Here is a 14,993-nt window from a genome sequence, read left to right as displayed (position 1 = left end):
TATTTACATCCTATTATAGTATATTTATTAATACTCTGAATTAGCGTTTCTTTTTATATTTTCATTTGAAGTAATTTTGTCATGTGCTTTCATATTTCATATTTTGATCAGCTTTTTAATATTACTTATATTTATTTTTAGTCGTTTTAATATTTCCATTCCACTTAATCTTTTTTTTTTAGGGCTGTGAAAAGATTAATCGATTAATCTTTTTTTGGTTAGTTTCCAAGCAACATTTCTAATTTTATTTTATTTTAGCTTTATTCCAATTAACAAAACCAATTATATTAATAGTTTGAGTTTTCAATAACAGCACCTGTAACAGTAATTTCACATGCCTATAATTTATGCTCAATACTGCATTTAGACACTGAAGAATGCAAAAGCACATCTTTTCTAAGAATGCACTAGTTTATTTCACAGCTCACAATTCTTTGGGTTTGTGTAATTTTAGCACTAATTCATTACTGGTTGAGAGACTGCCATTGATCATGTTTTTTTTTGCCTGTAAATCACCCATTTCCACAAGCTCAGGCACACATGCTGCACGGAAGTCACACAGTTAAGTTTAGTTACAGTTCAATCGAGTTGGTCACAGAATACGTACAGTGGGTTTGCAGAAGTGCCACTTTTCTTCTGCTACTGCAAAGAGGTCAAAAAGCACAAATGCAAAAAGCAGTTCTTGTTTTTTCTAGTGGTGTTTCGCACATGAAATAAGACAGATCTGATGTTGAGGATAAGATCAACACATTTCTAGTTAAAGCTGCATGTGTGGAGAATACAATTTCTACTTAAGCCCTAGTTTGCATGTATACAGTAACGCATTACAAGTAATTTGAGTTATGTAATCATTAATTTTTCAAGTAACTGGTAAAGTAGCACATTACTTTTAAATTTACAACAAAACATATGAGTTACTTTTACAAATAAGTAAAGCAAGTTATTTTGACTGACAGCTCTCCTGTCGCCATGTGGAGAGAAATTGTGAGAAAGAAGTGCAGTGGTGTTGTGTGAACATGATGGTTTGTTGTAGTTCTAGACTAAATTTGAGCATTTACTCATCTCACTAAAAAATTAAAATAAAAAAAAACTGTGAAATGCAAACTCAGAATATTATGCAAACCTTCAATAATTTTTTCTTTTCTTCTTTTTCTTATATTGTTTTTTTTTTTGATGATTTTTGCCTTTTATTGGGACAGGACAGTAGAGAGTTGACAGGAAGCGAGGTGGGAGAGAGACGGGGGATGGGATCGGGAAAGGTCCACGAGTCAGGACTCATTGACTTCCATAGTATTTTTTTTTTCCTACTATGGAAGTCAATGAGACCAGAAACTGTCTGGTTACTGACATTCTTCTAAATATCTTCCTTTCTGTTCAGCAGAAGAAAGAAATTCATACAGGTTTGAAACAACATGAGGGTGAGTATATGATGACAGAATTTTCATTTTAAAGTGGAGTATCCCTTTAAAACTCATCTTTGATGATCAGAATGACATATGTAAATGTTTTTTCCGTGTAAAAAGAATTCATCATGCCTTAAAATAGCTTGAATGTAACTCGACACCCTTGCCTCATTTAGAGTACACGGTTCTATGAATATGCAAATGAGCCCCGCCTCCACTCACTCAGCTCAGAGATCCACTGGTTGACGATCACACGTTGATCTGATTGGTTACAAGGTAGTTTGTGACGTCAGAAACACCAGTGATTTCAAAGCGTGTGTTTGAGACTGTCTTTGGTTCACTGCAGTTTTAAGGAGAAAATACTCAGCAATGCTGTCGACTTATGAACTTACACATGGTTTGATTTAAAGCATATTAAAAACACCATTTAGACACATAAACAACATTAAAAGCTTGATTTTCACCACAGGGGGACTTTAAAGAATACAAATACTTATGAAACAAAGTCAGGTGTGAATTTGCATTTCCCTTAGCCTGAGGCGTGAAAGTGCCTTTACATTTGTAAAAATAGAACGTTTTTTTTTTTTTTTTTGGCTGTTGTTATTAAAAAACAAAACAAGCAAGCCCAGTCCAGATGAGAAAAAAGAAACGCAAAAAGTAATGTAATTAGTAACTTTTTTCAAGGAGTAATGCAATATTATAATGCATGACTTTTAAAAGTAACTTTCCTCAACACTGCAGTAAAACAGAGTTGCGGAAATATTTGTGTACTAACAAGAAGTATATGCACTCAATGATATCCAAAGTTGGCGAAATTGTCCTTTTGAAGTGGATCTACTTCTCAAGCTCGATATATATATCCAAATCCAGTTCATTTGTGCCATATGACCTGGTTCTTACAGAGCATGACTGTTGTGTAATGTTTTTTTCCGGTCATAATAATGACTGATCTAATTTGGTCTTTGCTTTTATGATGAGCATCATGAGGAGAATTTTGAGTTCCACATTCCTCCGGGAACCAGGATGGTAAAATGCAGAAATAAGAACAACTCGGAGAAGCCTGTCGATTTACGTGCCAGTGAGGTGACGTTCAGTGACTTGAAGATGTGCGGTATGAGGTACTACAGTAAAACAGTGTGGCGTAGTTGTACCACAATCAGTTCCTCTGACCACAAGTGAGGCTGTGTGACATTACCATTAATAGCAAACTTGTAATGGTCAAATACATGTGACCCTGGACTACAAAACCAGTTATATGGGTATTTTTTTATGTATTTATTGAGATTTATATATAATTTGAAAGCTGAATAAATAAGCTTTCCATTGATGTATGGTTTGTTAGGATAGGACAATATGTGGACGAGATACAACTATTGAAAATCTGAGGGTGCAAAAAAAATCGAAATATTGAGAAAATAGCCTTTAAAGTTCTCGAAATTGCTGCATCCACTCACAAAAAATATATATATTATAAAAAATATATGTATTTACAGTAGGAAATTTACTAAATATCTTCATGGATCATGATCTTTACTTAATATTCTAATGATTTTTGGTATAAAAGAAAAAACTATAATTTTGACCCTTACAATGTATTGTTGGCTATTGCCACAGATATACCCGTGCGACTCGTGACTGGTTTTGTGATCCAGGGTCACATATTTACTAAATAAAATAAAGTGAACTTGAATTTGTGTTCAAAAACCTGCTAATAATGCAGACATTTGAGATGACCTGAGCATATTTGGACTATGGAAACTAATCAAGTTATCAGCAAATGCTGCTGAAACTGAACATAAAAATGTACAAACACTCTTAAAGACCTTCCAAAAAAGGGGGTTTCATAGCAATGCCATTTTTTTTTCTTAGTGTGAAGAACATTTAAAGAAAAATCTAAAGAACCTTTATTCAACTATGAAAACCCTTTTGTGCAATGGAAAGATTCCATGGACGTTAAAAGTTCTTCATGGATCCATCAATTATGCCCAAAAAGAACATTATTTTTAAGAGTGTGATGTAAACATTGAGCCAAAGACTTTCCTAAACCGATAGTTGACTGGTAAAAATGAGTAACCGTACAACAGTTGCAACGTGCATCTATGACATCACAGCCAGTAAGACAGCGGTAGGAACGTGACTCACCAGAGACAGAGATGAATTATTCAAGTGTTGAGTCAATTAACCATCCATCCACTGAGCAAAATGTGCAATCTGGCCGAAAGTGGGGCGTCGGCGGAGAGGATAGACGTTTAGAGTTTCCAAAAGCAGAAACACAGGATGCTGAACCAAACGATTGCTTAAACGTGATTTAGAAACGCCTGTGACCCGGGAAGTCATTCACTACCCTCCTCCTCATTCATTTTTTTAAGTTAGACATCAACCTTCTTAGTATTACTCAATTAATTCATTATAATGAATATAATGAGGAAAACATTTATAAAATAATGACTGTTTTTCCATTCATTTTTTGTAAAATTTGTATAGGTGTGTAACAGTATAAGTATATATTTTTTCTGGTCAACAATAATTGAATCTTTGATGACTGGATAAGTGCAATTCACCTTTATTCCAGAAGGTGACAATGTCTGATACACACTGATGAAGCAGAAAACAAAAGAATAGGAAGTATCATCAGCAAAACTTGAAATGGCTCAGTGATTTACTGCAGATCAAGTACTGAACGCAATCAAATATTAGTGTCTATTGTGGTGGATCTGGAGAAGAAGCTGTCAATGATCAAAATATTGATTTTGAAGATGTTGAAAATGAGAATATGTTTGAGATGAATGCGCTGGGAAATTAGCTCTGAAGAGGACAGTGATGATGGTATAAAACATCTGCTCAAACTGAACCCTTCCAAGCTTCAAAAGGTAACAAAATATGCTTTATTTTATCCTTCTGTAATTGTTACTCTAATATCGGGACTCTGCGACAGGTAGAGATCCATCAGTGTTAGATATAGATCCGGGTCGCTAAAGATCCAGATATGGCTGAAACATTCATGCATTTAAAGTCCCCCTGTGGTGAAAATCCAGCTTTTAATGTTGTTTACGTGTGTATGTGGTGTTTTTAATATGCTTTCAGACAAACCATGTGTAATTTCATAAGTCGACAGCATTGCTGAGTATTTCCTCCTTAAAACTGCAGTGAACCAAAGACAGTCTCAAACACACGCTTTGAAATCGCTGGTGTTTCTGACGTCACAAACTACCTTGTAACCAATCAGATCAACGTGTGATCGTCAACCAGTGGATCTCTGAGCTGAGTGAGTGAGTGGAGGCGGGGCTCATTTGCATATTCATAGAACCGCATATACTAAATGAGGCAAGGGTGTCGAGTTACATTCAATATATTTTAAGACTTGAAGATTTTAAAACGTTTAAATATGTGATTTAAATTTTTTTATAATTTTGGTGATCAAAGATGAGCAGGGTTCTCAAGTTTTATCAAAAGCTTGGAGTGAGATCACATGCGGTTAGGGGAGGAGCCCTAATGGAGCCCCGCCCCCAAATTTTACCCATTGTTCATAATTAACCAGCACAAATTGAAATTATAACAATTGGTAAATCTGATAAATGACAGAGTAATTCATCACATCCAAATATACTCTTTAATGTTATATTTCAAAATTACAAATATACAAAAAATTACAAAAATATAACAAATTGCTCCAAACAGTTTGGAAAAACAAATCTTTTTGCATTTTGAATGTGTCTAGTCGAAATGGTATAGCCTAATGATTTATTGTGTGGTGGGACATTGTGAACAAATGGACATATTAGAGTATTAAGGTGTGTGTGTGTGTGTACACAAGAGTACACACTCCTTATATAAAATATTACCCAGAGCACTCTGCTTTAATACATGTAGCCTTAATGTAACTAGAAAGACTATTAATACAGTATAATATATAATTTAAAATAAAATGAAGAAATACATCTTCCTTCCTTCCCATACCCACTAACATTTCAGATAACGTAAGCTAGCCAAACTGAGCCAAAGCTTCTGGCCTGGTTGCAAAGTAGTTGTAGAGTTTTTGACTGCATCAATAACAATGTATACGATGGGCTATATATTAAATGTTCTAGCCTAAAAATGTTAGACGAGCTTTCTTCCAACTTACCTTCTCCATCATGACGTGTGTTCGCGCGATGTTGTTGGTTACTTAGTAACGAACGTCCTTATATATAAGGACAACTTGGTTGGCATTGCCTTTTCAGCGTGAGAAATACACAGTGTGGCGTGTGAGCGTGTGAACTGGTTGAATTGCGTGTGTCTCACGGCCAATGCGTGAGACTTGAGAACCCTGGATGAGTTTTAAGGGATACAATTATTGACTACAGGAGGACTTTAAGGGTTAAAGAATGAACTCGCATATTTATCTCTGCAGATGTTGATTTAAAACACAAGAGCAGAGCAATACAGTTGCATGAGAAACACACTACCAGGTTCTAACAAACTTCGAACAAAAAAAAAAGTATGATTCTCTCAAGTCACAGCATTAAAAATCTTATGATCTAAAGAAGTCGCTGTGTCTAAACATTTGACCGCTGCCGTTTCAGAGAAAGATCTGAAGAGATCGATCAGTTGATGCAAATATTAAGAACTCATGTTTCTGATTAACTCTGATGAACTGACACTGGGAGACATGTGCACTTCCCAAAAGTCACGTAAACCACCCAAATGTTGCCAAAGTAAAGATCGAAAGTATTTGGCCAGTCAGAATATCAGATTAACTCTGTAATCTCCACATATTAACTCCAAACTGGATAATTTTGTGTGTCCTAAAACCATTTTCTGTAACAGCATAAGGAAGAGTAAATGTCATGACACAACTTTCACTTTTGGTTGAACTGGTTTACGTGATGTTTACGTGATGTTTGTTTAAAGCTCAATGGGAAGAGTGTATCTAGATGTCACTTGTGACGACTGATGGACAGACTTGACAGGGAAACCGGATTAAACTACCAGAGACTTCTCAATCACAGCTCGACAAACTCGCCACAAGAGAATACAAGTCATCAAACCCGTTATTTCATCAGCACTCTTCACATTAACATTAGACACTCGCATGAAACCTTTGAACGACTACAAATGAGAATGAAAATGACAAACTCACCCATTATCAATCAATTCAGTGTGTAGAGAAATAAACCCTCTCTCCTAAAGTGTACAAATGAAACACTACTTGTATAGACATAAAAAGCAACAAGAAGTGAGACCTGCAGGCATCCTGTCAGCGAACAACATCTACGCTATCAAATCTCATCTAAAACACATCTCACGCAAACCACAACTGATTTAAAGCAACACTGAAATGTTGAAAGTCTCATCCAATGAAATAACAGCCTATAGTGCAATGGAAAAGTGTGTGGTTAGTGAAGCACATCCAGTTAACGGATGACCTTTTTCTCCAGCGTTCGGTTTCACCAACACATTCTGCCAACCGCACTGTATCTGCGCACTCAACATGCTTCAAAGCTGAACTTTCACATCTAAAGGCATGTTCACACCAAGACGATAACTATAACAAAACAAAAAAACACATGTTCACACCAAAACCAATTACTATGACAAAACAAAACTACAACAAAAAAGTCACACCACAGCTACAACAATAACAGCACAATGTGGGAAAACTACAAAACTGCACAACATGCTCATAATAAACAGAACAATTATTATAAACATAACTTATCTTCATCTCATACAAAATGGCTCAAACTGGATTTTTCTTATTGTTTATGTTTCACCCTGGAAATTAACGGTCAGGTCAGGTCAAGTACATTGCATTATGGGATACAGTCTCTGTTAGTGTGTTTTGGTTATACACATATTGATAAACTGTGAATTTTATAGAGAAAATGCAAATGCGTGCATGATATACAGTACTAGGGCTTTTTTTACCCTCATAGTTCACTGACAAAGTTTGTACTGTAAATAATGCTAGATTATTAAAGGTGGCATTTTTTTTTTTTTTTTTTTAAAGTGTGCATTTCTTATCTTTGTGAATTTATATAATAATTGAAGGAAATGATTAGGATTCCGATTAATCTTCCGGCCCTATACAGTACAAACGTTATACAGTACCAATAGTAAGTGTAGGTATACGAGTCTGCTATATGCATAGAGTTTATCTAGTTTTAGTATCCTCAATAATGCCAACTTCCATCATACAAGCATAAATGAGCAGTTTACCTGATGGGTGACAATAAATAATCATTCAAAACCAACTGGATGGATAAACAGAAACCGCATCACAACAGGGAAGGAGACACAGTCTTCAGTCACACAGGGTTTACTAGTCATACGGTGTCAGCGTTTAGCGTTGACAAGAACTGTCATGTGGTGAAACCATACGGCCGGAAACTGAGAGAGCAAAGCGCACAGCCACAAACACACGTGAACAGAAACACACCCACTCGCTTACATAAATACAAGACAAGACCCTGTACAGTGGCCAACAGTCTGATGAAGGCGGGAATGTCTGTCTGTCTGTCTGTCTGTCTGTCTGTCTGTCTGAACAATGGTACCTTGCAGAAATTATTACACCAAAACCTTCAGAAATTACACCGAAACCTTCAGAAATGATTACACCCAAAACCTTCAGAAATTACACCGAAACCTTCAGAAACTACACCCAAAACCCACATAAGACTCTTCCTCGGATGTCTCACGTTGAAGTTCAGGGTTCAGTAAAGAGAAAGTCTGTAAAAACAAACACCTCCACAGTTCAATCTCAAAACGCTAGTTAAATTAGTCATTTCTGATGAGTAGATGTACGTCAAACACGCCTGTATTGTGTATATACGGGCATATATTTGTATGTTGTGTGTGTATGTTTTTGATATGAAGATATTCGATATATAGCATTTGATGTACATCTGATTTAAGTGTAATGTTTATCTAAGAAAAAGTAAATAAGAATAAGAATAAAAAAAGCTAGTTAAGCCAGTTGACACAAAGTGCATTAGGCCAACATGTTTTTAACAACTTAATTTGCTTCTACGTGTCAATCTGCTCGTGTTTTAGATGCTGCGAATCAAAAATCCCACACGTTGATCTCAGCCTAAATGCACAGATGTCTCTCAGACTGTCTAGTGTGATCATTTTCTGACACTTTGGTTGTGCATTTTATGATAAAAACCACACTTGCAGTTCTGCATCAGACACCCGACTAGCCAAGTACAGTGAGAATCAAACCTACAGTCGATATAATCTGAAATATTATTGGCCGTCGCCCCATGACAGCTGCTGTCAACAGGTACATACAGCAAATGTGATTAGGAAGTGCTTAAGCAGGATATCTCTGCAAGTATCGAAGTAATTATGAAAGTAATATCTAGGCTACATGTTTTCTTGCTGTGTGATGTTAAAAAGCTTATGACTGCATCAATAAATATATCCCATCCACTGTAGTACCATGTGTTTTTTTTCTCTCTCTGTTGTACGTTTCAATGGATAAAAGCATTTTATGCAAGTGTTTTTTGGACATGTACCATGTAGAAATATTTTTAATTATCATGGATAATCCCAACAGTCTTTCGTTCATCTTCGGAACACAAATGAAGATATTTTTTAATAATATCTAAGCGATTTCTGTGCCTCCATTGACAGCTACGCAACTACCACTTTGATCGATGCTTCAAAAAGCTCATAAAGAGATCGTAAAACTAATCCATTTGAATTGAGCGTTCAGTCTAACTTTTCTGAAGAGACTTGATCGCTTTATATGATGAGATTGAATTTAAGGCTTTTATTCACATATAAACATTCATCAACGCATACATCAGTTGCGTTAAACGGAAGCTGAAGCATGCTCGCTTGACGTGCGAGAACCAATGAGGTTCATTCTCGTGTTACGCAGCACGTTTGAGCTTCTGCAAGAACCAATGAGGTTCATTCTCGTGTTACGCAGCACGTTTGAGCTTCAGCAAGAACCAATGAGGTTCATTCTCGTGTTACGCATCACGTTTGAGCTTCTGCAAGAACCAATGAGGTTCATTCTCGTGTTACGCAGCACGTTTGAGCTTCAGCAAGAACCAATGAGGTTCATTCTCGTGTTACGCAGCACGTTTGAGCTTCAGCAAGAACCAATGAGGTTCATTCTCGTGTTACGCAGCACGTTTGAGCTTCGGCAAGAACCAATGAGGTTCATTCTCGTGTTACGCAGCACGTTTGAGCTTCAGCAAGAACCAATGAGGTTCATTCTCGTGTTACGCAGCACGTTTGAGCTTCAGCAAGAACCAATGAGGTTCATTCTCGTGTTACGCAGCACGTTTGAGCTTCGGCAAGAACCAATGAGGTTCATTCTCATGTTACGCAGCACGTTTGAGCTTCTGCAAGAACCAATGAGGTTCATTCTCGTGTTACGCAGCACGTTTGAGCTTCAGCAAGAACCAATGAGGTTCATTCTCGTGTTACGCAGCACGTTTGAGCTTCTGCAAGAACCAATGACGTTCATTCTCGTGTTACGCAGCACGTTTGAGCTTCGGCAAGAACCAATGAGGTTCATTCTCGTGTTAAGCATCACGTTTGAGCTTCAGCGAGAACCAATGAGGTTCATTCTCGTGTTACGCAGCACGTTTGAGCTTCTGCAAGAACCAATGAGGTTCAATCTCGTGTTACGCAGCACGTTTGAGCTTCTGCAAGAACCAATGAGGTTCATTCTCGTGTTATCACGTTTGAGCGTCCGCTAAAGGTTTGTTCTCGCGCATCAAGCAGGTTCGTTTGAGCTTCCATTTATGTTCGCTGATCAAAGTTTATGTGAATAAAAGCCAAAAATTAAATCTGTTGATCATATAAAGTGATAAAATTTGGACTAAACCACTCAATACATTTTGATTTGTTTTATGATCTCTTTATGAACTTTTTGAAGCATCAAAATTGTAGTTGTGTAGATGTCAGATGAACGGAAGTCTTATATAGGCAAGCTGTCTTTTAAACTTTGATTTGGGGTCCCTCGAATGATGATGATCATATTATTTGGGGGTCTGTGTGACATCTAAAATATTGAAAACCCTGCATTAAACCACACTGTAGTAGCATCACAGTGCTTCTTTTAAAGCGATGGATGGTTGTTTTCTAAAAACAATAATTCAATACATTAAAAAAAAATCCACTGGAAATGTCTGTCCAATACACCCAAGCAACCACAAAACTTTGAAACTTCACATCTCTGCTTAAACTGCATAGCTTTCAGACTTCAATGCTTTCAAGCAAGTCTTTTACAAGCACACAAAGAAAGTTTGTCGTCTACTAGCGCTCACCTGCAGATCTGCGCCCTGTGCACGGCAGTCCATGTAGTTGTCCCAGGCCTGGGACAGATCAGCCAGGTGTGAGCTGGCCATGTCCAGGTGAGCGACACCGGCTCCGGTTCATCCACAGCAACGACAGAACAGAAGCTCTAAAATCCCGCGGGGAAATTTGAACTGCATGCGCGGGAACGCCGTATCATATCATTAAGGTTCCATCCATATTAAGAGATGTAAAGTCCGTTAAATCCGTTACTACCTACAGAGATGAAATAGAACTTTTAAATGTACGACTGGCGCGAATTGAGCTCTGCACTGCACCATTCATCAGCAAATTACAGTTCGCATTCAATGACGTAAAAAGTACGTTATTCCTGTCAGTTTATTAACGTTACATCTAGCTGACAGTTGCTGTCAAGTTACAGTGCAAGAAGACAAATGAAGCAGTGATATCAGAGTACACTGTTTTCTGTTGAATACAAGTTGGCACTTATATTAGCTTCGGTGTCAACATTAGCGTGAATTAACCAGTAAAAAATACATTAACCAGAACAAATAAAGATTGTTTGGTTCGTTTCTGCAGACAGGAACTCATGTTTGCGTGTATCTGGATCATTTCACGCAACAGCAGACGCAGAATATCCCGCAGCACAGCTTAGGCTAACACTCATTGATTTAACGTTACTTCTTTCTATTATGAGGTTGCACAATTCCAACCAGCCATTTTAATCACTGTGGCCATATTATTCATCTGAACGTAACGTTTAAGACGTGTTAAACACAATTACAATTGACGTACCTCGTCTCCGGTCTTCCTTCTAACATATACACAAGCAATTTAGAAGACAAAAAAATGACATGCAAAACAGTACAGGAAATAACGCCCACAAAACAGAATCCTAAGTGGCCATTGGTTGAGTAGACGCTAACATCCTGTCAATCAAATCTGCGGCCTCTGAGGACGCTCCTTCTCACCAGTCATTCTGATGACGCCAATCGTGTCCCCCCTGTAGGGGCGGGGCTTACGCGCGTGCGTCTCTTGTTACCGGTGTGGGCGGGGCTGACGTGATGACGCAATTGCGCAGTGGCTCCCAGGAGCCCCAATCACAAGCATGTTCGCCAGTCACAGGGCATCTCTTTATTTTCCTCTTTATTATGAAAATAAGAGGATGTTTGCGGGAGTGTTTTTAAAACCCGAGGCATTAAATTATTAAGACGTAATTTGAGTCTGATCTCTGATCAGATTTGAGCCACTGTTCCATAATGTCACTATTCTTTTGTACAGATTCATAAATTATTGAAGTGTTCGAGTCATTTTCACGCATTAAACGTCATACATTTACTCATATATCATCCTGAGCTATCAAAACTAATATGCAATAGCACAACGATCATATTCATATTTTATTTTTGTCATTCTTAACCCAATTGTTGTATTTCTGATTATTTTTTCATCATCTAAAAATTATAAGGTCTTTTTCAACTTTTAGCAATGTAGTAATTATCTGAATTTTCCCTTATACTAGCTGTGAAACACTTTAAATATCCATAACATAAATGTCTAATATGATGAATTGTATGTGCATGTATTTAATCATATAATAGGAAATGTTTGTATTAGTGCCATCAAATCGATTAATTGTGATTAATTGCATCTAACATAAGTTTTATATTTGTGTGTGTATATATATATATATGTGTATATATACATACACATACACACATATATATATACACACACATTATATAAGCAAACACACACAATTATAATTTTTTATATATATATAAACATGTATATAAACAAACTTTTATGTGACGATTAATCGATTTGACAGCACTAGTTTGTATACACTTAAATGCATCACTATTAATTTTTTCATCTCAAAATGTTTATTTTTCAGACTTTTTATTATTATTTCCATTATCATGACAGAAAGGGAGTTTGAGAACAAAATGCTTGTTTCTTTTAAAAAAATGGTGTCCAATATATTTCATCACTTCTGCTCATTTACTTCTATTACATTTCCAGTTATCATAAATCAGCTGAAATTCATGATTTCTTTCAGTGGCGACAACACTTGATAATTGTTAAATGTAAAATATTAATAGAATGCAATGACGTAATTAATGATCTGAACAGTCAAGATATAAGAAAAGAATAACCAGACTATTAATGGTTTTCAAAGGGAGGGACGATCTTTCCACCTGATGTTTAGTCTGCTGTTGCCCTCTGCTGGCCATCCCTGTGCACAAGCGCTTTATTTACCTGTGTTCCCTTCTGAGACTCATTATCACAGTCAGCATGAGAGGTCTGAACATGTGTGTGAGCAAATAAAAACACAGTTTTAATTAGTAAACAAGCACTTGAACAACACATAAAAATATGACAAGGCTAAATAAACAAAATATGATTTTATTGAACAGTTGTATGTGTAAACATATGTCTGGTTATGTCACAATTGTGTCATTATTTGTTTAGAAAGGATACTCTCAGTATCGGGGTAATAATGTTAGTTGTTAGAGATATTCACAATGACCTCATTAGCATGTATTTGCTCTTTAAAGCACCATGAGCGTGTTTAAGGCGAGGATGCATTTCAAAATCTTTAATAGAGAGTGTGGCTTTATTGCATGTTTCAGGTGATCATGAAGGACGGAGCTTCACACCAGATTCAGATGAAGGGTCATGTGACTGAATCTTCTTCAGTTCCTGCCGTCCCGCTCCACACACCCCAGTCCGACGGCGTTGTCTGGACATCTGCATGATCGGCCAGCAGGAGTCGCCAGACATAAGTGTGTGCAGCCGCCGTTATTGGTCGAGCAGTAGTTTTGACCTGATGGGGAACATTGACAGTGTCACGTCAGCGGCATTAAAGTAGTAGTTCACTTCCAAATGAAAATTAGCCCATGATTTACTCACCCTGAAGTCATCCTAGATGTATATGACTTACTTCTTTCAGACTAATAAAATCGGAGTTATATAAAAAAATATCCTGGCTCTTCCGAGTTTTATAATGGCAGTGGATTGCAACAGACGGGCCGGTTTCACAAAGCTATTTTAGACCGGTCTATAGTGTTAGACGAGTCTATCATGTGCTCATAGTCTAGTCTAATGCAAGTTAGACTGTTTCACAAAAATAAAGACTGACTTAATTTAGACCAAAAACATGAGACCCCTTCCCCCCAGGCTAACTTACCCCCAGACACCTTACCCACCCCAGGCTAACTAACCCCCAGACACCTTACCCCCAGGCTAACTTAGGTCTAAGACTCTGTTACCATGGCAACCAGCAGTAACAATCAGTTACATTACAAACAGCCAAAAGAAAAGGGCTCATAATTTAAACATTTCTTCTTGTTACTACATTCTCCGCTAAATTTCCCAAGTAAAATGTCCTTGTAACTGTTATACTCCAACATCTCCTCCATCCGCCATGTTTTTTGTTTTGAAAAGTGTCTTATTTTACCCAGAATGCATTGCAGTGTAGTCCTACTTAAGATAGTCAGAGTCTTAAGTGCTTTGTGCAACGGTCTGATTTAGATGTCTATCTGAAGTCTGACTATCTACTATATCTAAGCCATAGTCAAAGTCTATCTTTGTGAAACCGGACCCAGACTGAAGCTCAAAAACGTGCATCCATCCGTCATAAACGAACTTCACGCGGCTCCGGGGGGATAATAAAGGCCTTCCGAAGCAAAACGACGAGTTTGTGTAAGAAAAATATTCATATTTAAAACTTTATAAAGCTTTCGGCCAAATTAACTAAAGTCTAAAGTGCAACTTATGCGAGTAATGCGTCACAAGTTTCGTAAGTTGTGCATTAGGTGTGAGTAGAGACTGCGTATGGCCGTTTGGCCGGTTATTTTACTTTGTAACGTGTTAAATATGAATATTTTTCTTACACAAACTCATTGTTTTGCTTCAGAAGGCCTTTATTATCCCCTGGAGCCGTATGGAGTTCATTTATGACGGATGAATGCACGTTTTTGAGCTTTAATTTGTTTATTTGCGATCCACTGCCATTATAAAGCTTGGAAGAGCCCGGATATTTTTTAATAAAACTCTGATTGTATTCGTCTGAAAGAAGTAAATCATATACATCTAGGATGACTTCAGGGTGAGTAAATCATGGGATAATTTTCATTTTAAAGTGAATTACTCCTTTAAGGGTTCGTACAGATACTGTAAAAGAAATTCCAAGACTTCCAAGCACTACTTTTTTTGGATTTCAAGGACTATAATCAGAGATCGCACTTATCAAACAATATCTTTAGGATTTTTTTTTACTCAAATTACAGATATAAGGTATACAAAATACAACTTACAATTTATTTA

General features: G+C 37.0%; 2 protein-coding genes and 1 long non-coding RNA gene across 11 annotated transcripts in view; 1 reads left to right on the top strand and 2 right to left on the bottom strand.

Moving 5' to 3' along the window:
• The window catches only part of lyst (lysosomal trafficking regulator), a 112,303-nt gene extending 100,764 nt beyond the window's left edge, over positions 1-11,539 (bottom strand). For 4 of the 8 annotated variants that reach the window (XM_082153241.1, XM_082153238.1, XM_082153240.1 and 1 more), the window contains exons 1-2: positions 11,457-11,539; positions 10,673-10,916 (exon numbers count right to left, since the gene is read on the bottom strand). Coding sequence is in view for 3 of the 8 variants with exons in the window: in XM_082153238.1 (XP_082009364.1) it covers positions 10,673-10,753 (81 nt within the window). In the remaining 5 variants the exon portion in view is untranslated. Of the gene's footprint in view, positions 1-3,545; positions 3,828-6,522; positions 7,314-7,601; positions 7,983-8,028; positions 8,152-10,672; positions 10,917-11,456 lie in introns of those variants that run through there. The other 4 variants (XM_082153244.1, XM_082153242.1, XM_082153243.1 and 1 more) reach the window with 3 other exon arrangements.
• Positions 1,125-14,993, top strand: part of LOC309486272 — a 233,032-nt gene continuing 219,163 nt past the window's right edge. The window contains exon 1 of the long non-coding RNA XR_014201434.1: positions 1,125-1,456. This is a non-coding gene — a long non-coding RNA (uncharacterized lncRNA). The remainder of the gene's footprint in view (positions 1,457-14,993) is intronic.
• Positions 13,055-14,993, bottom strand: part of nid1a (nidogen 1a) — a 39,334-nt gene continuing 37,395 nt past the window's right edge. For both annotated transcript variants that reach the window (XM_082153291.1, XM_082153290.1), the window contains one exon: positions 13,055-13,491. In XM_082153291.1, coding sequence (XP_082009417.1) covers positions 13,361-13,491 — 131 coding nt within the window. In that variant the 3' untranslated portion in view covers positions 13,055-13,360. The remainder of the gene's footprint in view (positions 13,492-14,993) is intronic.

This window comes from Leuciscus leuciscus, assembly GCF_965113295.1.
Source record: "Leuciscus leuciscus genome assembly, chromosome: 22".
NCBI lineage: Eukaryota > Metazoa > Chordata > Actinopteri > Cypriniformes > Leuciscidae > Leuciscus > Leuciscus leuciscus.
This window is presented reverse-complemented; position numbering and strand designations above follow the sequence as displayed.